Source organism: the organism of the source record quoted next, unplaced genomic scaffold (assembly GCF_019419815.1).
Source record: "Pyrus x bretschneideri cultivar Hongxiangsu unplaced genomic scaffold, Pyrus_bretschneideri_v1 Contig31, whole genome shotgun sequence".
NCBI lineage: Eukaryota > Viridiplantae > Streptophyta > Magnoliopsida > Rosales > Rosaceae > Pyrus > Pyrus x bretschneideri.
The window spans coordinates 4,057,999-4,084,813 of record NW_025999624.1 but is presented as its reverse complement, the minus strand read 5'-3'; the positions used below and the strand labels follow the sequence as shown (position 1 = coordinate 4,084,813).

The following is a 26,815-nucleotide window of genomic DNA, read 5'->3' as shown; positions in this document are numbered from 1 at the left end:
AAAAAAAAAACAAAGTGTGAGTGGATCATTATCATTTATCTAGTCAAAATCATTTCGAATATCAATAGCTGCCAAACTGAGAGAACTAAACATAACTACAAGGAAGTGATTTCCGTTCACTAGTTTTTTTATTTTTTTTTATTTTTTATGTGTACAACTCTATTTATTTCCGATTGTTGGATTGAATAAAAGCAACAGAGAATCAAAGTATAAAAATAAACACAAGTGGACATAAGGAGAAAATCAATGTGAGTGAATCACTTCTATAGACTATATAAGCTCAATGTAATAGCATATAATATGTAATTATTATATTATCATAGCATATCACAAAAATCTATTAAATAAAACTAAATTACAATGGTACTTTAAACAAGGGAATATCAAGGAAGCTACTTACAATGTTGCTAATTTTGGCTTGGGAGGATCAACCAAGCAAATATAAGGGAAGTTATCAATGGAAGTGTAGTTGTAATCAGGATATAATTTTGAGGTCTCTAGGTCGTTTGCTGTCGGTTCAATCCTCATTTGACCTTTGATGAATATGTTGTAAATGATTGCCGCACGTATATTGTCTGGGGGAGGAAGAGCTACAAGAAAATGAAGCAAAATGCTTTAAAAAAACAAATAATAATAATAATAATAATAAATGGGGATCATCACCATCCATTTGATTCACAAAATTAAACTGGTTAGTGACATTATTTTGTTTATTACTGTAAGAATTGTTTGACTATCAAGTTGAATTAGATGGTAATTAAGTCATAGTGGCTAATTGAAGTGGTGAGGAAGTGTGCGGTAACGACTTAGGAATTAGGATTATGATAGGGCTAAGTTTGATTTCTTATAACGTATCAAAGAAAAAGTATAACGACCCGTCCCCAAAAACTACGGTTTTTATAATTTTAAAATGTGAAATTTTAAAAATGCCCTTCGAGGCAAATGCATTGACTTTTGCTGACCCCCTTATCGAGTCACGTAAGATCCATTTGCTTGGCGTATCCTCTTATTACTAGTCGCTACAAATGCGTGGCCGCAAACGGAAAGTAATTTGGTGTTATAACAAAGGAGTGATTAACGAATGAAGTCGAGGGCAAACCTGTAAATTTATTATTTTCTAGAATGCTCCAGATTTTTGGAGCAAAATCTGGAAAGCCACGTTTGTGGCCTAGATTAAAGGAAAGAAAAGATAGGCGGTGGAGATGGAAGATAAAGGAGAGAAAGAAGGGGGAACCAAACCAATTAGGAAAGGGAGAAAATGAGAGAACCAATGGGAGAGGAGAAAAAGGAAAGGAAAGGAGAGAGTTGAAGGAGTAGCCGATCGGACCCCCGACCAGTTTCCATGTCTCGACCCAGTCTTCGACCTGGTGTTCCACGGCTTTTCCGACGGTTTTCACGGTGTTTTCCTAGCTTTTCACTGCCAACCATCAATTCGTAAAAATCACTATGACATCCTCGCTATGAAGTCCACCCCAAACTCAATAAGATTTGGTTTTATTCTGTGGAGGATAGTACCGGTGGGTGCAACAAGTCTCATGACAATGATACGCCATTCCTGAAGCAAACTCAGCCAACCACCACCACTAATAGACTCTCCTCAACCTCTGGAACAAAGCCCATGCATGGGTTGGGGCGTCGGAGCTTGTTTGGAATCTAATCAAAACCACCCATTTCTAGGGTTTCCGACGGGTTCGTGGCGATTTGAGGCTTTTTTCGGTCAAATTGGACTTGATTGCAGGTATAAAACTTGCTCTACTCATTGAGATCTTCATTTTCATGAAATTTGAGAATTTTTAGAAATAGTTGAGTTTTCCGGCGAGTTGGGGAGGCCGACCGCCGTGTGCGGCAGCGCGTGAGTCGAGACCCCACCTAACCTTCCTAAGCTAAATTTGATACTCCAATTTCATAGGTAAAGTCCGATTAACAAAATTCTATTGTTTGTGTACAATTTCGCTAAGGTCCGCCACTTGATCCTTATTTGAATCGACGATCCAGCCGTTAGATCGTCACCAAACTTTAGTAGGTTATTATTCATAATATTTAAGGATAATAGGAACTAACAGATCAGGAATCCTATGTGCGGATCTTCCCGAATTGGATTCCTAAGTTCATCAAATAAAATATTGACCGCCACTTGAATTTACAATTGGCAAAGATCCGACCATTGGATCGTAATGAAACTTCAATATGATGTTTTAGAAGCATAATGTGGATCTTTGGAAGTTACAGATCGGAAATCTGTTATGCGGATATTCCGGATCGAGTTACGTAGGGTTGTGGACCCTACTGTCGATCTTTGATTGATGGTTGACTTTTGGTCAATGGGTCTCAAATCATTCTAGAACATCCTTGAGGATGTGTTTTATGTAAGTTATGTGTTCTATCGATAAGAATTATGAGACGTGACTGAATATTTGTTCTAGGCAACGATCATTTGTGATGCCTCAATATTCGTGTTAGGGAGTTGTAGTGCAGACCTCAGGTGAGTGGGTTTTTTTTCTTTTTATAGTGTGTGTATATATATATATATAGATTAAAACTTTACGGTTTCCGTAAACATTTTTTATATGGAACTATGCTTTGCTTGTCATGTCGTAAATAAGTTACATTTTAAATATTGCATTGTTACACTTGCGAATTGTATTGTGTGATGTTGCGGAGACTCAGGTAAGCTTCAAGTGAGTATTATATGATTCAATGGTTGTATTGCATTGGTATGCACACATTATTTAGAGCTCATCATGGCTGCACCTTTGTATTAGTGCTCCCTCCCGGGCTAGGGCCAACCTACACATGATTGTTCATCTCCCGTACCACACAATCACCTTGGATCCAAGTTTGGTGCCAGCCTATCATACAGACCACAATAGGTGGTTCCGACTCGTAGGTGACCCGTGAATTATCGCACAACCTTCACGTGATCGTAGCACTTGGGCGTACATATTTATACCCAACCTATCGTACAGGTCACACTAGGTGACTCTGACTCGTGTGCTAGCCTAAATTGATGCGTTACAGGTCACGTTAGGTGACTCCGATTGGCATACTATTTTATATTGGTTTGACACCTGGCTTACATTTATTATTGCTGAGATATTATGACATGGCATACTTCAGTTTTCGCTGCTCTTGCGCATTTGTTTTTATACCTACGTAGTAGTATTATTTTCTGGAAACTATACAGGTTTTATGGTAAGGGGTTATAATGCTTTCAAAAGGTTTTTATTAAAACTTTATTTTCAAGCCCATTCACCCTTTTTTTTTGCCCCTCCAGGTGTTAGTAGCAGAGTTTTCGTACCAACAAGGATTATTGGCAAATCTTTGTGTAGACAATTATCATCGATGGTATAATTCTCACCCTATTTTACTGTATTGTACTTATGCTCTGTCATCACGTGTGAATTGGGTTCATTCTCACTCACAACACACTCTCTTGTATTGAGGCACTTTGACATTACGGGTCGGGGTGTGTCAAAAAGTGCAAGAAACATAATCTGTATATCCATAGAGAAAGGTATAATGTATGAATCTATAATCTTTACTTTCATATATGCGGTTGTATGCATATTAGAAATATTCTTACTCTCAGAGTGATTAAGGATTTTTTGTTCTGGGATATGAATCCTTCTAAGCATCTGTCGTTTCTTCTTTTCCCAACAAGAAATCAAATCCAGCTAAGATATAATGTTTCGTTGCGGTTTACAAGTGAGGACGTGATTGGCTGCCCTTGAATCTGTTCCTGCTTTTATTGTGTAGGTGGCTATATCTTCCTCGTAATTCAACATAGCTATATACATTCAAAATAAGAGAGTAAGGAACACAAAGAACAACAAAATTATTGTATTGCATATTGGTTTGTCAACTATACAGTTCCTATGTAAGATAAATGAATTCAACAATATAACCTTTTTTTTTCGGTCGAAACAAGAATATAAATTACAACCACAAAGAGAAGAAAAATAATCCTGTTTGACTAAGATGTGTCTATAAGTCTCAACCTAGACACTGAGCATGTGCGACCACAAAACATATTGTTTTAAACAGTTATATTTGTGACTAACGATGATGTTTCCGTTTCATACATTCTACTGCTACCTCCTCCCTCTTTGCCATATTTCTTCGTACCTTATTATTTTCATACACTTTCATGCTATTTAAAGCCAAAAAAAGTGTGAACTAAAGATACTAAAAACAAAAAATTTATCAAACAAGTCCTTAGCTATCACCAACATTTGTTGTAGTTGAAGGTGACTTCACAGGGGCAAAATACTTTTCATTTCATTACTCAAGCGACGTAACAGGTGCAAATTATTCTTATATACATATTAAAAATAAAAAGTAAAAGAAAAACTTGTAACATTCTACTAGGAAAATAGTGCATTTGTGATTCAGAAGTAAAGTGCACCACTTGCATACTTACCCTTGACTTCACCAGTGCCATAAACAAAGACTTCCTCACGTTCTTCCCGAGGATGAAGCAAATAATCAACAAAATATGCAGCAAATGTGTTTCCACACACATAAGTGTACGGAATTGCTGCTGCTTCAGTCGCCCTTCTAATCACCCTTCTATTCTCATGTATAACCTCGAAAGGCGGCAGCACGCTTACTCTTTTTGGATCATCTCCAAACTCTGCGGGAATACATCTCTGATTTCGTAGTCCCAACTTTTATATTTTGTACGCAGTTAGACGCGAACATATATATATATATATATAAAATGAACTTGACTGAGTTATATAGCCAAGAATATCCACATAATCGTGGTTCAGATTCACAGTCAACGCAAAAGAAAATTTTTCACATATATTTTCACCCTTATATTGCCAGCATCTTTGATGGCGTTGATAATTTTGAACTGTTGAAGAAGCTGAGGAATAGGCAATGTAGATATTACAATGTCAACTTGTCGAAACACTGCGACTAGCATTTCGTGCTCATCGAGTTCACCCTGTCCAGTTCACAACATATCAAATTGGTTCTCCTAAACATTAAATTGATTAGCTATATACGAAATATGAGCAGTGAATTAATAGAGTTTAGCCAATTAAGAAATGAGAGATTAATTAGCATAAGTAATATATATATATATATATATATAATTACTTGGAAGATGGTGACTCCAGTGACGGATCCAAGATTTTAAACTCGGGGGATCCCAATAATAAAGGTCAAAAAATTTATAGACAAAAATAACATCGAAAAGTTAAATACATTTCATTCAAAAATCATGTGCAAAACAACATTACAAGCTATAAAATCCTAATTCAAGCGTCCACGAAGAGGTTTCATTGTCTAAAAATGTTCCGTGATAGCTTCATTACCAATACATGAAAAACATCTTTCTCAATGTAAACAACTAAGCTGTCATTCAACCATTGATCTCCTATTTTGTTGCAAAGTGGACTCTTAATGATATTCATAGCGGAAAATGCGCTCTCCATTGAAGCAGTTGCAACTGGTAAAACCAAAGCCAACTGAACAAGCAAATATACATATGCAAATGTTCGATGCAACCCTTTCTCCACCATTTTCTTACCAAGCTCATTAATCTCCCGCAATTGAGAAAAATCATTATCAGAATGCACAAAATGGGAACTCATACTTTGTAGGCCTACAAGGTCCCATTTGCAAATATGCTTTTCGGACCTCATCTTGAATATTAGAAGGATGGTCCATCATTCGAATTCTTTTTCTCAGGTCTCTCTCAAGATTATTAAAATTAATGTCACACTCATTTTGTCTTGAGCTCGAACTACCCGAACAAATAGATGGTGCTATTGGCTTTGGCTTGAAAAATCTTTTCATATTTCTTATTTCTAAACTACACATTTAACCAAAAACACAAAACATATACCAATCAACCAATAAACAAAAATTCCATCTAAATTTCAATGATAAAATGAGTATACAAACATAAAACATATCAACAATCATATCAATAATAGACTAAAAATCTCCACCAATATCTAATATAATTTAATTGAGATTAGATTAGAATACCAAAAAATTTACTTGAATTTTGAACCAAATGGTGGTGGCTTGGAGAATTGAAACAAGTGGAGGTATGATATTAGAGTAATGTAATTATAATATGGGATTGGATGGGTTTAGAAATTTAGGGTTTTGGAATTGGGTGAATATAAGAAAGATGGGGGGATTAGGGGGGCAAAACAAAGGAATGGGGAAAGGATTCTCGGGAAAGATGGCCCATGTGGGGCTAGGCCTTAGAAAAGAGAGTATGGAATCATGGACAAACGGCACCGTTTGTCTCAGTCTTTAAAAAAATTAAAAATTAAAAATTAAACAAATTAAACAAATTGGCCAAAACATTGCGTTTTGGACCAAGTTTTTAAAGGCCTATTTGTTTTCTTTCTTCTCCTCCGCGGCCCCGCTGTCTTCTTCTTCGTTGCAAGGTGCAACCTTCAAGCTACAACCAGTAGCACAGACCTCGTGTTCAAGTACGAGGGGTCCTCCGGAAAATTTCTAGCAAAATTTTAGAATCGCCGAGGGGTCCTGGGACCTCCCAGGTCCCTCTGTAGATCCGTCTCTGACTCCATTGGAAATTATCCCAATTTCATTTTCAGTTTGTGAGTCTTTGTAGATTTGCTAGTGGGGTCTCAACTCTTGACGGATAAAATAATGGTCTTGTAGATTTGCTCGTAAAGCTCTGGTATTTTCACTGGCTTAGGTGTTTTCAACATCAACACCTTCTTCTTATTATATGCCTTTATCAGCAGTGTTGTTCGTGGCTTTGTTCTGTCCCAGCAACAACCTGAAAAACAAATCAACAAAAAATGAATTGATATCATACTAACAATTTGATACTTTATGTCTTCAAGTAAAAAAAGGAAAATCAAATAGCCACATTATTTCCCCAAGTAAACAAAATTATCAATTATAAACGTTGAACACTAACTATTTCTCGAATTGGATAAGGGTATCGATACTATTTCTTAAATAGAACACTAGTACTATTATTATTTCTTAAATTGAACACTGGCACTATCATTATTTCTTAAACTGAACACTCACTATTTCTTAAATTGAGTAGTGGTACTATCACTATTTCTTAAACTAAACATTCATTATTTCGTAAACTGAACACGAGTATTATCACTATTTCTTAAACTGAATACTCACTATTTCTTAAACTTAAGACTAATATTATCACTATTTCTTAAACTGAATACTAATTATTTCTTGAGTTGAACACTAACTATTTTTAGAATTGAACGTAGGTATTATCACTATTTCTTAAACTAAACACTGACTATCTCTAGAACTGAAAACTAACTATTTATTAAATTGAAAACTTGTACTATCATTATTTCTTAAACTAAATACTAACTATTTTTTTAATTGAACAAAGATACTATCACTATTTCTTAAACTGAGTACTGATGTCATCACTAATTGTTAAACTAAACACTATTTCTAGAATTGAATATGTGTGTTGTCACTATTTCTTAAACTGAACACTGCTATTATCACTATTTCTTAAACTTAACACTAATTATTTCTTAAATTGAAAATGGATATTATCATTATTTATGAAACTGAATACAATTACTATTTATGAAATTGAACGCGAGTACTATTGCTGAAATTGAACACTAACTATTTCTAAAATTGAACATTAACTATTTATAGAATTGGACATGAGTATATCACTATTTCTTAAACTAAACAACGATTTTTTTGTTATGCATGAAACAAAAACACAATTTTAAAACACCTCCAAATACACCACATAAATTTTCATTTACAAATTTATTATTTTCATTCACAAACACACGACACAGCACCCCAAATGCACACATATAATAGCCATCCATCATCAAAGGTTTATAAACTACATCACAAAACAAATCCTTGAGAACATGAGATATTACAAACAAACAAAAAATTAAACGAACCAAACTCTCATTTTTATTTTAGCATTCTAATGGCTTATTTTCCAAATCAATACAACTTTGCCTTAAATCTGCCTTTCATTCCAATCAATGCTTCCTCGTACCCAGAAGTAACAAAAGAATGCTCACCCATACTTGCAACGTAACGTAGTAGCTTAGTGATTACAAAAGGGCAGCTCTCCCTCAAGTACTTAAATCCATCAATTTCTCCATTATTCCTCTATGAAATGAATCAAATATATCAACCATGACAGATATTTAATATTTTTCTCTCTAATTTCTTACCAAAAATAGCAACAAAATCAAACATTCAACAGAACCTGCAGCCCGCATCTGCCCCTTGATATATCTTCTTCCACAGGAACTCTCCAACAAAAGGAATAACTAGCCAATCCCATGAAGAAATTAAACTACATTCAGAAAGAACACAAAAACAAACACCCTTCATTCCTCTGCAACAATGATTCCCCTCACTCTCACATAGATACCATCAAGAAACTTCCTGATATACAAGATGGCATTTCTGGTTGATCAGGGCACAAGATTGAGAAAAATTCATTTCCATCCAAGATGGGGTTATCCTTGACCTTTTCACATTGGGTGATAGAAACATCATCATATCCACCTTACTCACCTTCTTCCAAAAAGTTACGTGTGTCGGTCAACTTGGCCTCATTAGTGATGGAGGCATTGATGGAAAAATTAGCATACACAAACGCATCTTGTAGCGATACCCCTTGGTGATGTCGGTGATGAGATTTCCGATGTGGGAGAGAGCGGTGCGGACGGTGGGGCTGATTTTGAGGGAGTCGAACTAGGCCTTGACCTTCAACTTCCACTTTCTAGTCGTATTCCCATGAGGACCTTGATGATCTTGGCATGGACCTTGATCTTGACACCGTCGGGGATGTCCATGGTCTCAGAGGAAAGGATGGTCATCATATTCGCTGCTCTAGTTGTCTCTCTCTCTCTCTCTCTCTCTCTCTCTCTCTGCAGCTCCGGTTGGTGATGAAAGGAGATGAGGAATTTGAGGTTATGGAGGCAGGGAATAGCAGAGAGAAGAAAGGAAGAGAGGATAAACGAACAAAGACTTGCCGTCGGGGCAAAATCGGAAATTTATAGTTTGGACCATTTTAACTGGGTAAGTTTAATATTGGGTTTTGTCCTAACCATTAAATAAAGTTAGTACATGGTTTTTTGTTAACATTCAAAATTTTCAAACCCTTATCATTAGTTTTCCTTCAGAATATAGGTATATTAAAAATAAAAAAGTTAAATTTAAATTGCTACAGTGCCCCTGGGCTGCGCCCCGTGTCTTCGCCAGTTCACCCTCGTTTTTCTCTTCGTCTTCCAAGTCTAAATCGTCTTCGTTTCTTCGTGACCAGAGAGTCACAGACCCCGTTGCCAAGACGGCAAAACCCATACCCAACCGTCCCGCATCAACAACATCCGTCAGAGTCCGACAAATTATAGGGACCATAATCATAAACTCACAGTGACATATACCTACACGGCTACACCGATCGCCGTTCTGCCGTTCGATACTCTTTCTCTCAGGTCGCAGCGCCTCCACGGTTCCACCCTCTTTTCTATTTCAAATTTCTCATTTTTTTTCACCTTAATTTTGTTACACAAAGGAAATTATATTTGACAAATCAAGGATAGCATAGCAAGACTGCAACTTCTAGCTGTCTTCGGCTTTTTACCCTTCGGCTTGGCTCTCCTTCGATACCGAGATGAAAGAGTCATTCATTGAAAAAGTTTCAATTCTAAGACCAAGCCTCAAGCTTAAAGTATGAGTTTGGGGACTCCTTGTGCGGGGACTCTATTGAACTTGCTTTAATTGATAGGTAATTCCACACCCCACCCACCCCCACCCCACCAAAAACCCAAAAAATAAAAATAAAAAAAAATTGTTATCTAGTCCAGGTACAAAGAGTTGGGATGATAATATATATACATTTTTTTTAATATGTTCGTTTATTGAAAAAAGGACACATTTAAGTGCTCGCTTTGGGCACCACAAAAACTCAAAACCGTTGAAATTAGTGTATTAAATGAATATATAATAGTATTATTACATACTAATTTTCAGTTTTGTTTTTCAAAAAATTGAAAATAGTTACCAAATAAATTTTTAATTTTCCAAACAAATGAAAACTGCAACTTAGTACTATGATATAGTGGTATTTCTCTTCACGTGTAAGTAAAAGGTCTTAAGATTTGATTCTCGTCAAAGAGAAACTTGAACCATATTATTACTAATCTTTTGTAATACTTAGTCCACTACCCCACCCTTAGAGTAGAAAATACCGTTTGTTAAAAAATAAAAAATAAAACTAAATACTAAATGGTTATAAACCGACTTCTAAATAAATATACAGTTTGAGAATTAATTTTTTTTTACCATGAATGGAATGAGGGGAACAGTAATTTACTTGGAGGCTGGTGAACCATGGCTTCAAATTCTTTGTGCAGCAAAAGCATGGAAGAGGAGTTGGTGTTTTTTAAACAAACGATATTATCTACACTAAGGAGGTGTATTCAATTAGGATTTTGAGGGATTTTAATTCTTGTAATGAATCTAGAGGCATTCAATCAGGATTTTAAGTGATTCTCTGAAATTCAATGTGTGTTCAATTAGAAATTTAAGATAGTTTATTATAATCCTTAGAAACCCAGGTGTAGTCAATTACGATTTTAAAGAAGTTTATAACATTTCAAGTGTATTCAATTAGAAATTGATTTTAAACAATTTGAGAAAGTTGAGGAATTAGAGGGAATTGGAGAGATTTCATAGTGTATTTAAGCATCCACAAATCTCACCTCTCCCCATGAGATTTCGAGAAAATTGAATAAAAAATTTATATAGAATCTTTACAAATCAATTAAACTCCATAAAATCCATGGATTTATAAATCCATTAAAATCTCTTAACACCCCCCTAAGGGAATGGGTGCGGACTTAGCCTCACAATGAGTTAGCAATAATGTGGTTTAAATTCACATTCGACGAGAATTGAACCTAAGACCTCTCACTTATAAGTGAAGAGGAATACTACTAGACTGTAGTACTAAGTGGCTAAAATGAATGCTTCAACAACTTAAAGTTAATCCATGCCATAGTCACCCCCGTCACAAAGTTGCTAATGGCTGTCGGTATGCCATGGGCACGAAAGGATCTCAACTGGTGTAGGGTTCTCAAAGACAGAGCTTGTAACAGTCAACCGCCTCTGCAACAAACTTCAAGAAATCCAAGTCTTGGAGGGGAGAGAGAGAGAGATAGAAAAGCAAGAAACTCATGTTTTAATGCCTGCCGTACTGCAAAAACTCAACTTTAGAAAGTAGTACCGCCATTCAGAATTGGTATAGGAGCGGAAACTCCTTCAACTCCTTCTTCAATCTCGTCTGTCTCACTCGAGGAAGAAGGTTCAAAGAATGACTATGCCTTGATGCTTTTGTGGATCAACTAATACCTTCCTCGCGCTGGTGCATGCTTATTTCCATGTGATAGATGCTAGCACTAAAGCAGTCCACCACATTGTATATCATTCAATGTCTCCCATTAAATATTTGAATTTATTAATATACACATTTTAATTTATTTTTTGACCAAACAAAAGTTTTTTTTTAATTTATTAATTTGATATAACATTCTTCAAACTTGAAAAACTCAATTAATGTACCGAAATGTATATATACCCAAATGTATGCACCGAAATGTATTATATTAAACTAATATACCTAAATGTGTGTACCGAAATGTATGTACCCAAATGTATGCACCGAAATTTATTATATTAAACTAATATACCTAAATGTGTATACCGAAATGTATTATATTGAATTAATGTACCTAGTCTTTGTATCTAAATGTATGTACTGAAATGTGTGTACCTAAATGTATGCACCGAAATATATTATAATGAATGTAATGTACCTAAATGAAGAAGACAAAGTATATCGAAATATATTGTAAAACAAAAGTTAGTTTATCTAAATGTTTACAACAAAATAGATTATGATGAATGAAATGAAAATTATAATTATAATGAAATAAAATTAGTACATTAAAATTAGGAAGAAAAAGAGAAATAATTAAAACATCAAAATATAATAATAAATGAGGTGATTAATGCATGAGGAATTAAAATTAGATTTTGATCTTAAATCATCTTTGCCAAGGATTAAAATGAAGTTTTCTATTTTTTTTATACCCTGGTATATTTCACACTAAGAGAGTGGGAGAATAAATTGTGAGTTTGTGGATACAAAGATTCGAGCTTAAAATCTCTCACTTAATAGTAAAAAGGAATATCAGTAAATGTATTTTGATCGATATGAAATGGTGCTGAAAATTGCGTCATTCACAAGGTGATTTTGGACGGCATTTTGGATAACGGTACAACTGAGGCTTTCATCGCAAGAAACCTTTGATTACATCGACCAAAAACACCTAAAATAACAAGACAACCGCCAGGTTTGTTTCTACTACAACTATCAAATGTGATGTAATTTGATGCATGTGAATCTTTAATCCCTAATTATCATTGTTCTTTTCAACTTAAAGAGAGCAAGATGGCCCAAAACACCCCCATGTCCTTTGAATAAATTAAGTTTAGAACCAACGGGAAAAACATACATGCATGCATACACCGACAGAAAGAGCAAGATGGCCCAAAACAACCCCATATCGCCGAACCTTCCATGCAAGGTCCGTCTCTTAATCTCTATCCTGACCACCGTCATCGACGCCACTCGCCGCTCCAATGGCACTGTTAACCGCCGTCTTATGAGCCTATTCGACTTCAAAGCCTCCCCTTCGGACAAACCCAACAACGCGGTCAAAACGTCCGACGTAATGGTGGACCCTTCCCGCAACCTCTGGTTCCGCCTCTACGTCCCCACCACCACCGACCCTGCCTCCAAGCTTCCACTTGTTATCTACTTCCACGGTGGTGGATTCGTGTTCTTTTCTGCCAACTCAAAACCCTACAACGACCTCTGCAAACGTCTCGCCACCAAACTCCCTGCCGTCATCATCTCCGTCAACTACCGCCATGCGCCGGAGCATCGGTATCCTTCCCAATACGAAGACGGCATGGACGTCCTCAAATTCATTGACACAACAAGAATTGAGGGTCTTGATCTCAACAACGTTGACATCACCCGGTGTTTCCTCGCCGGAGACAGCGCCGGCGGCAACCTGGCCCACCACGTGGTAATCAAGACGAGCGACCATGAATTTTGCCAGATGAGGGTGATGGGACTAATAGCGATACAGCCATTTTTTGGCGGGAAAGAAAGGACCGAATCGGAAACAAGGCTTGCAAAAGAGGGCTTGGCGATCACTTTGGAGCAGACTGACTGGTATTGGAAGGCGTTTCTGCCGGAGGGATCGAATAGGGACCACGCGGTGGTGAACGTGTTTGGGCCAGAGTCAAGCGGTATCTTGGGGGTCAAGTTCCCGGCTACGATTGTTTTCATGGGAGGTTTCGATCCGTTACAAGACTGGCAAAAGATGTACTACCAGGGATTGAAGAAAAAGGGGATACAAGCTTACTTGATCGAGTACCCAAATTCGTTTCATGGATTTTATGTTTTTCCTGAGCTAAAGGAGTCTTCCTTTTTTATTAAGGAGGTGAAGGATTTCATCGACAAGCTATCAACTTGTTAATAAAATTGTTCCTCTGTCTCTCGCCAAAAGATGTGTTTGAGTTAAATTCTCATCAGAATTGACTTTCAATACCGCACTTATTTTTAGTACAACGTGAAGCTTATTGACCTTTCCTCATAATTCAGATGAGTGTGGGATGAGTATGAAATAAGTGAATAACTTGCGTTAACTTTATTTGTTCTATTTTTTGTTGACCACATTGGCCATTTCTTTAACATAGGTGGTCAATGACGGACTCATAATTTTGATGTGGATTAGGATGGATTTATCTTACTGATATTGCATTTATCTGCCATCGTACGGTAGTTTTTCCATGTATGTTACCGATAGAAGTAGACCTGTCAATTTCTTACATGACCTGTTAACACGACACGAAAAATAAAAGGTTTCGAGTCAACACGATAACTAATTGGGTCGTTATTGGATCACACAATAAGAATCTGTTAATAACGAGTCCTTAACAGGTTTACACGAGAGTGACGCGCATGTAACCTGTTTCGACATGATAAGAAAAAGGTTATTTTGATGATTTAATTTTTTAAACTACAAAAAAAAAAACTTACCATAGAATACAATAGCTATTGTGAATATGTAAATATTGCATATTAAATATGTATTGTTGTATTATTATTCTATATAAATTTTAAAATTTTAAGTTTAATTTATTTGTTTATCTTTACCGTATACTATAGACAAAGTGTGAGATTAAAAAAATATCAATGAATTTAAAAATACCGAACACATTAAAAAAGTTATAATAATTAATTTACAAGTGCGAAAAATGTGAAAAAAAAAAAAATGCAAACGCTCGTGATTCCATTCTCTATGCTTTGAGGATGGGTACATCATCATTTGAATTTTTAAAAACATACAAACCCTCACGAATAGTATTTTTTAAGGGAGTTCAAAATATATAAAATTCATAATTATTAATGTACAAGTATGAAAAATGTCAAAGCATATATAAATGGTTGTGATTGCATCCTCTATGCTTAGACGATGGTTGGTCGTTTAGAATTTTAAAACCCTCCAAATCTCATGAATAGTATTTTTTATTTGAGTGCAAAATTAATAAAATCAATAATAATTATTTGAGTGCAAAACCATAGTTTGAATGGTTTATAATGTTTGAGTTTTGACGCTTAGTTTATGCGGAAGAGAGTGCTAATGTGGAAAGCCTTAATGAAAACATCATCAATATAACCCTTAAAGACAATATATCAAGTTAAAGTTCCAATACCATTTCCCTTGGCAATTAATGAAAATTGAGGGGCTTTATTGTAAAAAACGTGCAAGATTACTCAACCTTAAAATGCAACTTCCTTCATTTTGCATATCCTTGAATATTTGGTATTTTGTAGCATGAACTAATGTTTTTTCTTTAGGCTCTTATTTTGGGGTATATAATACTTGAAAGACAAATGTTTTTTGTTTTTTTTTAAATTTTATGCTTTGTAGTAATATTTATGTGACAATGTGGTATGTATATACTAACTTAGTATTATCATTATATTTTTCATTTTCATTATTTATTGATTTAAAATATATTTTTCTTAACAGGTAATAGGTCGAGTCATATTACCTGATAATATCAACGGGTCGATTTCGGGCCGAGTCATATTACCCATATATTTTAACGAGTGTTACACGACACGGTCCGTTAAGATATCGGATATAACACGAACATAAAAAACACGATATATATGAATGCTAGGTCTAATTAGAAGTATATAAAACCTCTGTTGAGTCTTAGTTTATAGCATCGATAGCATTTCTACATTCTACGAAGGAGGAAAAGGACATTTTCTTGGGTTGAAAAAAAAAAAACAAAGTTATTCTCTATTATGAATCAAATGAAATTGACGGTTTGTTATTTGCTGTTGGTTTATTTTAGACAATATGAATAACTAAACAGTTTTCAAATCGAATAAATTTTTTAAAGAGAAAAATCACCGTATAACAGAGTTGAATGCCAATTATTTAGGCAGCTACATTTTCACCTTCATTTTCCCAGCAAGCAAACAAATAACTAGAAAACTAAAAACAAGAATTAAAGAGCAGATAATTAATGATATAGAATTCATGCAAGAAGACATCGCTAAAGAAAATAAAAAATTAATACCTCAACTTTCGAAACCCTTAGAGCAAACTGACAGAGCGAAACAGTGAAATTCAAACTTCATATGTACACTTTTTCTTTTCCATTTGTCTTAGCAACCGAACAGAAGCTAGAACAATAGTAGGTGTCGAGAAGGCTAGCTCCCTGATGGTGAACACTAAGTGCCGAACATGGGCAGAAAATTCATATAGGTGACTTTCGCCCGTCTCAACGACTATGAGACACAATGTCAAAAATTCATTTATGAATATAATTTCCTGCCCATACAATTATTGCATTCTGGTGATCAATATGTAAACCAATTACACAACAAAGGACGGGCTACTTCCCTTGATATTTTTTACATAAAATTTGTTTTTACATTCGGAATTCATAATTCATAGCAAATAATCAGTTACTAGCTAGTACTATAAAAACAAATAAAGTACTTTAATCATAGATAAATCCAAGTAGAGCAATATAAACCTTAATAAACTTCCGTTAGACGATTAAGAGCTACTAACAAACACGTTCCAAAAACTAACTGACTAGCTAAATCCGACCGTAAACCCTAAAATTCATAGCAAAAGCAGATGATAGCAACAAAAGTTGATGAGTTCCATCGATCAATGATGGGATGTTATTCCGTATAAGGAAAAACATTATCCAAAGCTGAGAATTGCCCTGCATAATTATTTGTACTGTAAAGGCTATGTTCAAACCCCTTCATGCCGAATATCATGTCATCTTGAAGAATAGTTGATTCATCTATATATCTGTAAGGCCCGAGAACACTCTCAGAAGACATCAATGGAGGTCTAACGCATATTGGTTGCGAGTACCCCATATTTGCATAGCAGCTCCCAGCATTCACAGAGGCTGCTTCAACAGACTGAATTCGATTATTGCTAATCATGTTAACTGGGAGCCCACAGGAAATATTTGGCTGAGATGCCATAAGAGGATATGGTATATATGAGTATTTATGGTCATACTCCAGTGCAGGATCATACTCAGGTAAAGGATCAACAATATCTCCACTCATCTCAATCTCCATGCTTTCGTCATTTATTCTATGCGGAAATGGAGAATGTATTTCAGCATGATTTCGACTTTCACATCTTTTGCCATTGTTACCATCCTTCTTATAAATTCTACAGAGTACCCAATTATCCAACTGCAAGAAAACAAATATAATTAAAGTAAGCACCCCAAATTTAAAACAAGGAATCCATGTTTCTTCATTATTCTGACTTTTGATATGAGTCCTTTATTTGGCACATGCATTTGAAAATATATATGCAATGCAGGTCTAAAATTGTACGATGTTTATATATTCAAAATAGTGAACTGTACCATATTAAAATGCTAAAATGAAAATTTGACAAATTATTAGTTAAATATTAAGACGGAACTGAGGGTTCACGTGTCGACCCAACTAATATAGAAGAATAAGAATTTACGTACCCTCATGTCATTCTCACCCCTTCTGCTTCGAACAGGAGAATCCTTGACTTTAAACTCATGCATGATCCAGTTGGTTTTGTCACCCTTTGGGGGTTTGCCCCTATAGAAAACCAGAGCCTTTCTCGATCCAACAACAGCTCCATCAAATGACTTCACTTCCTTGTCAGCTCCGGTCGCCTTCCAATATCCATCCCCAGCTGCCCTCTTTGGGCGACTTCCATTGCGATACTTCCGGTCCCTTGGAGTAAAAAAATACCATTTGTCCCCATATTTCTCATATTTTTCTGTTTTACACAAACAGTTACAGATTTATTACATGGTAATCAATTCTGATCATCTAAAAGTTTCACCAACAAACAAGAATATATATATATATATATATATAACAATTTTGATGTGTTAATAAAAATAGTGTATAACAAAAGAAACAAATTAAGCAAAAATAACATGAAGATAGTAATTAATCTTTACTTTAACTAAAGTAGTAATATAAGGACCTTTAATCAATTATGTATCAAACCTTTGCTAAAACAAGTAAAGGACAACAAAGCAGTGCTAAATAACATCGATGTAGGCAAAATTTGTTCATAAAATATCTCTCACACATATATAGTATTATTCAAAAGATTATCAATGCAAAACATAATTGAACCATATATACTTATGAACATATACAATACCAGCAAGCACTTCGGGATTGTAGCGGTATAGGTTAACTTCAAAGATCCGGTTTGGCGGCAAGGGCTGATCCAAGACCTTTTTCATGAGATAATGCACAATAAGTTCGCCATCAAATGGGTTGAACCTATAGCCAGGTGGGAAGGAATTGAAAAAATCATCTTGATCCCTTATCAGGTTGTTATGCAAACTGTTTGCCTCGTCTTCCAAAAGCTCATGATCTGTGCCGCCGGCGGCGGCTGACACGTTGGTTGTCAAAGAAACACCAGTCTCGCTCGTCGGAGTGAATAGACCTTGATCACCTTGTGCAGGTGATTGCTTGTTAGGGCTAAGGCTGTAAGAAGCCACCTGTTGAGTAAAAATAGTAACAGAAGCCTTGTGATCCGGATGACTTTGCTCAACAGGCTCCATAGTTGGACTCTCTGAGGGAGAAGACATTGACAGAGACGCAAGTATGACTGACAAATTCTCTCTTTTAATTTTTCTTGTGGAGAAAATTTTCTTTTGTGGAAGAGTTGTACACGGAAACTAATTTATATAACAGACTCCGGCTTTCTAGATATTTTGAGATGAAACCCTAGCTATAGCTCTGATTCGTCATTGGATAATATATTTCGAAATTGAATTGTTATGATAATTGTCGTGTGTGTATAACAGTTTTGGTTGGTTATTGGAGAATATACTTATGAAAATGAATTTTAACGATAATAATCACTTGTATAATAATTTTTAATTGATGGCGTTTCAATTGGTCGTCGTATGATAGATATCACACAAATGAGATTACCGGCCCCTTGTATTGCTAAATACTTATCTAAATTAGCGTACGATATACATTATCCAGATGGGAATTTTAGATGGGTCATCATAATATATTTGAATTTTTTTTTTTTTTTTGGGTAGTAGTAATCTTTAATTAAAGTTTTTACTAGTCTTTAAACGAGGAAAAAAAAAAGCAACGAAGAAATAGGACTTGTGAAGCATGCACACTTCTTCTAGTTTCGAAATGCATCGTAAAATACAGCTGTACAAAAACTATACTGTATTTTCTTTCTTTTTGGTCTGATACAAACACTGTAAAATAGGACATGTGAACCATGCATACTTCCTAGGTTGCATAAATTTTCCGAAAGCCAGATGGTATACTGGAAGCTTCCTAACAACGGAGTCCATGTTTCAATGTCCATAGTCCACCTAACCTAACCAGACTTGGATGGGCCCATAAATTTATGGTCTGACAAAACTTTTGGGCCATTTGATTTTAAGTTGTCATATAACTTAAGTTAATAGGTTTGACAGCTTGAATACGAATTTATTTGTTTGATTAATTAACTTATTAGTTGATCCTAGACATAAATAATTAATCCATTTAATTGTACTTACTTAACTCCATTGTATTATTCAATCTCTACCTTACATTGTATACGATACATTCGGTTCAATTAGCGAGATGGTGGGAGATTAAAACTCTTATTAATTGATTGTGAATTGAAACTACCTTTCAATTCTACCTTTAATGAAGATTAGTGATTGCAAATCTTTAAGGCTTCCACAAGCCATGAGTGACACTTAGCAATATATCATGGATAATTAAGCTGAGCTAAGGAGGCGGAGAATCTATTCAATTGGAATTGCAATACAATATGGTCCTTCTTTTTTCAATATTCTTAATCACATATCACATTCATGTACTCTACCCAAAGACTCTTGAATCATATCATAGAGTACTCTCCCTTTAACAATTTGAAGGTTAGAGATCATTTATTGTACACTCACCTGCCTCTGTGAATAAATCAGCGATCCAACAATGCACTAAGCAAACCATGTGGTTATGACGCATCATCAAATGTTAAAAAACATATCTACAAGAAAACCTTGGTGTCTCAGGTTGAAGGACTACTTTGTATTATCCTAACTAATGAGTTCTCATATGACATGAGTATGAGAATTCCTCATGGATTGTGTTCAGTGAACTAACTCTATATTGAGCACCTACAAACTTGCCTTGGTATCTTTCACAGCAATGATTCAAGCTAATCATTCTTTATCTGATATAAGACATAATATGTATTAATCTTACCAGATTGTCAATGATCAAGAATGTTTTAGGATATGTGCATGAAAGAGAAATGTCTCTTGAACCTAACTTCTTTAGATTACATTCTCTCTATTACATGTTCCTTATTCCTTAGACATTGTTTAAAAAATAAAATAAAAAAAACAATGTCTAAAAAAAAAAAAAAAAACAATGTCTAAGGAATATGTAATAGAGAAAGGGATCAGCTGATGGCTTTGCCACGATAGTCCACCCTTATGGGGGCCAGGAGGATTGAGAGAGCATTTCAGCCTCTCCTTGGCCACAATCGTGTGATTCACTAGCGCTAGGACATGCCGTGTGGAATACAGGCTTGAAATTCATCCTTAACCATTGGGTCACCCTGTGGTGGTTCCTTGGATGTATCATTTAGGCATATAACATTTAATGAGACGGCTTTAAACAACAATTTTAACCCTTAGATTAAAGTAAATTAGTTTGATATGTGAAATGTTCGTAAAGTATTATCTAAATTTTTCCTTCAACAAAATGTACAAATTGATCAAATAATGCATATTTTTTTTAACAAAAAAAAAAAATTGTATTTCTTATTCATCTAAAATGACAGATTCGTCACTAAGAGACATTCAACCCTAAAATAATAAATCCAATAAACATTAATTACCAAAACAATTAACTTGGGGTTTTCTTATTCAATACTCCATTTCCTCTATTCTGCAGACACATTGGTGATATATATAGGAACCAACAAGCTGGAGAGTAAGTCTCAAACCAAAAGACGAAGCTGGAGTGCATGTCACTACACCGGAAACACAAAGTGAAACATAGACAGGACTCTATGGTTCCTTCTCGTCTGGCCGGAAGCAGCGAATATGTTTCACCGCGACTGAATTTATTGCAAAGATCTTCACTGTACTGAAATGACTCAGAAACTGACAAAACCTTTTTCCTTCAAGCTTTCAACTGTTTCCTTGAGGCTAACATCTAGTGGAATAAATTCGACACCCAAGCTTTTCGCCTTCTCCTTGGAGACCTGATATGTTGGCACAAAAGGCTTGTCGTCCGCACACCTGGAAATGCCAGTTGAAAAGGGGAAATAACACAATTAATTTCCACGAAACCACCGCACTAAAACCACCTGGAAAATGAGGCGGGCTGAGATAGTTTCTAAAAGCATATGAAACGAAGAATGTAGGAATCAACACGCACTGTCAAGAACAATGCCGGTCATGCTAGGAATTTATGTTTTTACTTCTAATTTTCATAAAACGAAGATGTGAGCCTGCAGATCACGAGAAAACGAAGGATTATGAAAATTTCTATTGCTTTGAGCCCCATGATATGGTGAAAAAATTTAGCAACAATTCCATGTGCTTTAATCAAACTTATTCGACACAAGGTATGCAATACTAAACGAAGAGCATCTGTAGGCATTAAAAGTGCAGCAACTTCAACTTCAGCGTGATTGAAAAGTTAGAAGGATGGGAAAGAGGATCATATTGTAGTATTTGAAACACTATACTCATTGTGAATGTAAAATAACCGGTAAAACCAAAACTACCATATAAGTTCGAAATACGGCAATGCTGCTTTTTGTCGTAAAATACAATTCAGTATAAAAGAAGACAAATAAAATAAAACCAATTATTATCCGAATCATGAGACAGTGTTAGTGTGGAAATGGAGTGACTGTTACCAGCAAATTTAAATTGGCTGGGACGCAAAAGCTTACTTCTCTGGAAGTTGCAAAGTAGGGTACAGCTCACGTAAAATTCTCACAACTTCTGAGAAGTGGGCAACTGTCTCCACCAAACAATATCTGCCACCAGCGGTAGGACTCTCAAATGCTTGAATATGTGCATTGGCAACATCTTTAACATTAATCCATCCAAAACTTGCATTTGGAAATGTTCGAGCTCCTGCATCACACAAAGAAGTGAAGAAATAATCAGGTACTTCATGGAGAATGAGCACACCAAGTGTTAGACTAATAGTTGGAACTTTTTTGTTAATATATTTAACTGAAAACTGTTTGTTTCACTAAACGCTATCCAGTTAAGATACTGCAGATACAAATATAGAACACCTCTGGTCGGGACGCTATAGGAAAGAGATAACTGACAAAACTTGATGCTATTTTTGAAATATATACAGTAGACGAAGATGGGGCACAAAAGGCCACCATAGAGCATTACATTGACTCAACATGAAGAAACGTCCATTTTATATTATCATCTCATGTACTATTTAAGACATTTAGTCTTTCTTCCAGCTTCTTGAGCAGAAAACGTTTTACTTGTTGAAATGAAGAAGTATTCGATGCACCAATAAAGAAACGTTACCCTTAATAACATTCAAAACTGCCTGCAGCACTTGTATTAAGTGTTGGCTGTAACAGAGGACCTATCACCATTGCAGGGTTAATTGTAACCAAGTCAATACCCTTCTCCTTCACAAATTTCCAGGCAGCATCCTCAGCCAAAGTCTTTGAAAGCACATACCATAGCTGGATGTAATTAAGGGGTAAACGGAAATTAAATATGTTTTTTTACAAATAAATGAAATATTCACCAAAATATTAATGAGGAATAGTAAAGAAGCCTTAGAGGCCTGGCATAACATTGCCTTATGCACAACATCATCAACATGAAGCAAACGTATGGCATTGAGAACACAACAATATACCCACATGTTTAGTGACTACATTATACTTATGGGCATGGGAGGCCCCAATTATGAAAAACTGGTTCCGGCCACGTAATGGAATAGTATGAAATCTTGAGTACTAACCATTAAGCATTAAAGAAATCTCATTTCTTAAATTCAACAAGGAAACACAAGTATTGCACCAGATTCTAAGGTATCAGAGTTCGTAGATTGAGTGCATTTAACCACATAGCAAAACATAACATCAGAATGAGAGATTAAGATGACAAGACATTACAACGTAAGAAACAACTATCATGGTCAGGCCAACATATGTGCTTTTTTTTAACTTACAACAAGGAAATTGGAAGTTAACTCTCAGGGAAGCTTCTCCCACAAAGTGATCTAAACTGAAACCTATTTGATAAGGAGGAGAACTACATTTCTCTTGTAAACCATCTTATTAGTGATTTCATGTTCCGTGGACAGACATATATTGTACATATACGTACTCACCCATATATATACATACATATTTCAGAAGGTTATATATATTAGAAAATGGATAAGTCAACTGAACTTTCGTCTTAAAGAATGTCCATGTGACAAGGAACCGGTTTCTCCACTTGCTTCTAAAAATGTCCCATCCTCTTCTCTACCACACACTTTCATCACTCATTATAGAACAAGAGAGACTTGCTTATTACAAACAAATATGTTGTCGTTCATGAACATGCAGAATTGCAATCATATTATTCTGACTTTTGGTTACTCTTGGGTGAATAGAAACCAAATTTAACAACTGGTACTCATTTACCACTGTACAATTACAACATAATGAATCAAAATGTATCGCCATATTTTGTTTTCACAAGAGCATTAAGAATGACAGTACATCCATACCTTCGATTCCTTACAAACATCTGGATCTGTAAACCAAGTCTCATCAATTACTACATCAGGCGTTCGAGGTTTTCCATTATATGCAACTGCGGCTATAGAAGATGTCAAAACCACCCGTTTGATTGATGGTGATTTCGCACACGAATTAAGAACATTAAGGGTTCCCTTTACTGCAGGTTCAAGTAGTTCTGCCTGAAATGAGGCAACAACTATGTAACAGCTAGAAACTATATAACCCAGCTACTTATTAGCATGCAAAAGCGGAAGGATAGTAATGAATTGAAAACTCTATAAGAAATTACCACTTAACTCATGGAATTAAATTCAGAGACAGCAAATATTGGGCAGTCGTGATTGTTTCTAACATTTCTCATATGTATCCACAAATCAATGTTGACATCTCTATTACCTACAAGATTCTAATAGAAACTCATGACAAATGGGGTCCTACAAGGACACCTATGTTATTTACGTTTAGCATATGCATCTTTTTAGCTACCTATTTGTGGACATGTACAAGTCACAAGTGAGTTGAGCGCATAGGATGTTGGACGTGGAAAATCCGTTATTTACGTTTAGCATATGCATCTTTTTAGCTACCATCTGTGGACATGTACAAGTCACAAGTGAGTTGAGCGGACAGGATGTTAGATGCGGAAAATCCTCAAAATCAAAAAACAGGAACCCAACTAAGTAAATACTTAAATACTTGTATGTTTCAATTAAAAAGTATTCACATTCTCCTGTAACGGAAAAGTTCACATGTACTTCTAAAGGGTGAAAAAGTAAAATGAACAGCTGGATAGATTAACTCCATATTGAAACACACAATAAGGAAGAGAATATATCTTTACTATGTTGCTGGAGAAGTTATCCTTTCTCTCTTATGTATGCCTTATATCACCCTTTAATTTATAACCTCTTGGCTCTTGTGATATTTAATTCGCTGTGCCAGAAGATTTGAAGAATGGTTCATTGTGTACCACACGATAATTAAAAGAAGACATTGCAGGTGCTATACCACACGATAGGCTATGGGGCAGATGCCGCTCCCAGCAAATATTTTGGTCATTTATAATATTTAATGACCTGAATTTCTCTTTATAAAAATCTTTTGGCTTCTTCAGTGCATGTCGAATTCCTATTGTTTATGATTTCAACAAGTAGATGCATGATGATGAACTTAATACTTATACTGTTGAAATGGGCTTTTGCTAGTTACTTTTATAGATTAAAAGATTTATAATCTTAATTTTACAAAAAAAATGGTTGACACGAAAATGAATGGGCTACATCTATTAGTTGTAGACTCGATGATCAATGGATAAAAAACAACTTGATCATCTTAAATTGAAGAGAAAAAAATATATATTTGATTGACTATCCAGCAAACAGTCAATTGCATTAATATATGATCAATTGGTACTATTATAAATATCCACTTTTATTAGACAGCTCTGGTCCCTTAATTTATAAAGAATATATTGTAAGTTACGTAGCTCATTGGTAACTTAAATTTTTTATACTACAGATTATATGACTTTTTAGAAAGAAGCTAAGTAACTTCATGAACAGAGCAGAATAAAAGCACAGAAAAAAAATTAATAATTCATTAGAAAAAGTAAGTGGATGAACCTTTGGGTCTGTGACATCATGATAAAAGGGGGATGCAGTATGGAATACGCCTTCACAACCCTCAACAGCAGAGTCAAAGGAACCTTCTTCCAATAGATTTGCTTGAAAAGTTGAAGTCTGTCTTGAGCTCCATCAAGCGCATGCAAGTGCTCTGTCTTAGTTGGATCATCTACGTGAAAATACAAAAGGAACTCGGTAAATTAATTTGTTTAATACTAGCCGCATTTATTAGATTACAAAGTTGAGCCAAGAAAGATGTCCTATCTACAAACTCATCGACAGAAACAAAACAAATGCAAGACTCAACAATCTATGACATCCAAGTTATGCTGGGGGCTAAATCCACACACATATGCATTCCTACTAAAAGACATGTCATGTATATACGTAGTTATACATGCACTATTTTCATATCAAACTTAAATGATAAGTTTAACATTGGAGCACCATTAGGAGTAAAACGGACATTAAATCATTTATATCCATACTGAAAAGATCCCACGAAAACCATTAACCACCCACAAATCAGAAATTAGAATCTAGTTGTGCATGTCATTTAGATGAATGACCCAATTAGTGTTATCTTACTTGAAACCAATCCACATGGAATTGGTTAAGCACCCAATTAAATAATCATAGCAACCTGTACCAATCCTATCCAAACCAATGAAACCATAGCAACGGAAATATGTCACAGCCCATGCGTAGAACTTGGCACTGGAAAACTAGTTTACAAGGTAAGGATGCTCAAGAGCTCTTAGACTGCAGATAACAGGAATCGATGAAAAACCACATACAAACTAAACCCACGCTAATCCAGCTTCCCATTACTAGAGTACTTCACATATTAAAGTAACCAAACGTGTTTTTTCATATCAAATCGAAATCTGTATAACCAAGAAGGCAAACACATAAAAGCAAATCCTTCGTCCAAGGTCGAACCGAAAATTGGGTAAGCACAAACAAGCACAGTTTTTTGCATGAAGAGAAAAAACCAACGAGCCATTTCCATGTCTCCAATTTTCCGTTAACTCTTGATGCAGTTAATAAAATAATCAATTTAATAAAAATAAAACTCATAAAAGCTAAGGACAAATCTCTATGCTGCAATTCGCTCACTTCCACACCTCAAGGAATGAAGAATCTGACCCATCAAATCTAAACCAAAACCCACAAACAGGTTCTCAATATCCCAGAAAACCATCAAAATCTTCAATTAAAATAAGAGTAAAATACTACAATAATCTGAAAAATGGGTATGCTCCAATTCTGCATGCATAAAACTAAATCACAAGAATTTAAACGATCACACGCCAAAATGAACAAGAAAACCCGAAACTTAATGAGAGCAAAGAGAGGGAGAAATGTACGTACTTGGGTCGCGAATGGAGGCCTTGACGGTGTAGCCGCGCTGGAGAAGAAGCTTGACGAGCCATGAAGCAATGTAACCGGACGCACCGGTGACGCACACGACCTTCCCCGCTCCGCTGCTCATCTCTCTCTCTCTATGTGAGCGCGTGTTCACTCTGCAGATTTTACGTTTTGAAGTTTCGAAGCTCCTTTTACGTAAATTGATTTTTGTCTGTTTCCTAACGGAATTGTTGCGTAATGGCATTCGTGGGCACGTAGCTGATGATCTAATCTATTACAACATCTCCAACAACGCCACTTATTAGTATAGTCTAATAGTATTTTTTCTCTTTTATAAGTGAGAGATGTTAGGTTTAATTATCATCAAAA

At 35.5% G+C, this 26,815-nt stretch overlaps 3 protein-coding genes and 2 pseudogenes across 3 annotated transcripts; 1 reads left to right on the top strand and 4 right to left on the bottom strand.

Moving 5' to 3' along the window:
* Positions 1-396: 396 nt before the first annotated feature.
* On the bottom strand, positions 397-11,422 carry LOC103959097 (annotated as a pseudogene).
* Positions 7,910-10,162, bottom strand: LOC125480064 (annotated as a pseudogene).
* Positions 11,423-12,452: 1,030 nt separating the features above from the next.
* On the top strand, positions 12,453-13,670 carry LOC103963804 (probable carboxylesterase 18). The gene has a single exon (XM_009376656.3). The coding sequence runs from the start codon at positions 12,558-12,560 to the stop codon at positions 13,590-13,592; it is 1,035 nt and encodes a 344-aa protein (XP_009374931.1). The 5' UTR covers positions 12,453-12,557; the 3' UTR covers positions 13,593-13,670.
* Positions 13,671-16,013: 2,343 nt separating this feature from the next.
* LOC103963821 (NAC domain-containing protein 1-like) lies at positions 16,014-18,327 on the bottom strand. The gene is made up of 3 exons (XM_009376680.3): positions 17,838-18,327; positions 17,158-17,441; positions 16,014-16,867 (listed from the first exon to the last, which is right to left on the bottom strand). The coding sequence occupies exons 1-3, from the start codon at positions 18,271-18,273 to the stop codon at positions 16,331-16,333; spliced, it is 1,257 nt and encodes a 418-aa protein (XP_009374955.3). The 5' UTR covers positions 18,274-18,327; the 3' UTR covers positions 16,014-16,330.
* A 2,129-nt stretch (positions 18,328-20,456) lies between these two features.
* Positions 20,457-26,603, bottom strand: LOC103963803 (phenylacetaldehyde reductase-like). The gene is given in 8 exon segments (XM_009376655.3): positions 20,457-20,961; positions 21,624-21,810; positions 22,234-22,255; positions 22,257-22,397; positions 23,441-23,632; positions 25,076-25,176; positions 25,179-25,244; positions 26,450-26,603. Coding segments are annotated over 8 exon segments (975 nt in total). The 5' UTR covers positions 26,571-26,603; the 3' UTR covers positions 20,457-20,816.
* Positions 26,604-26,815: the final 212 nt, after the last annotated feature.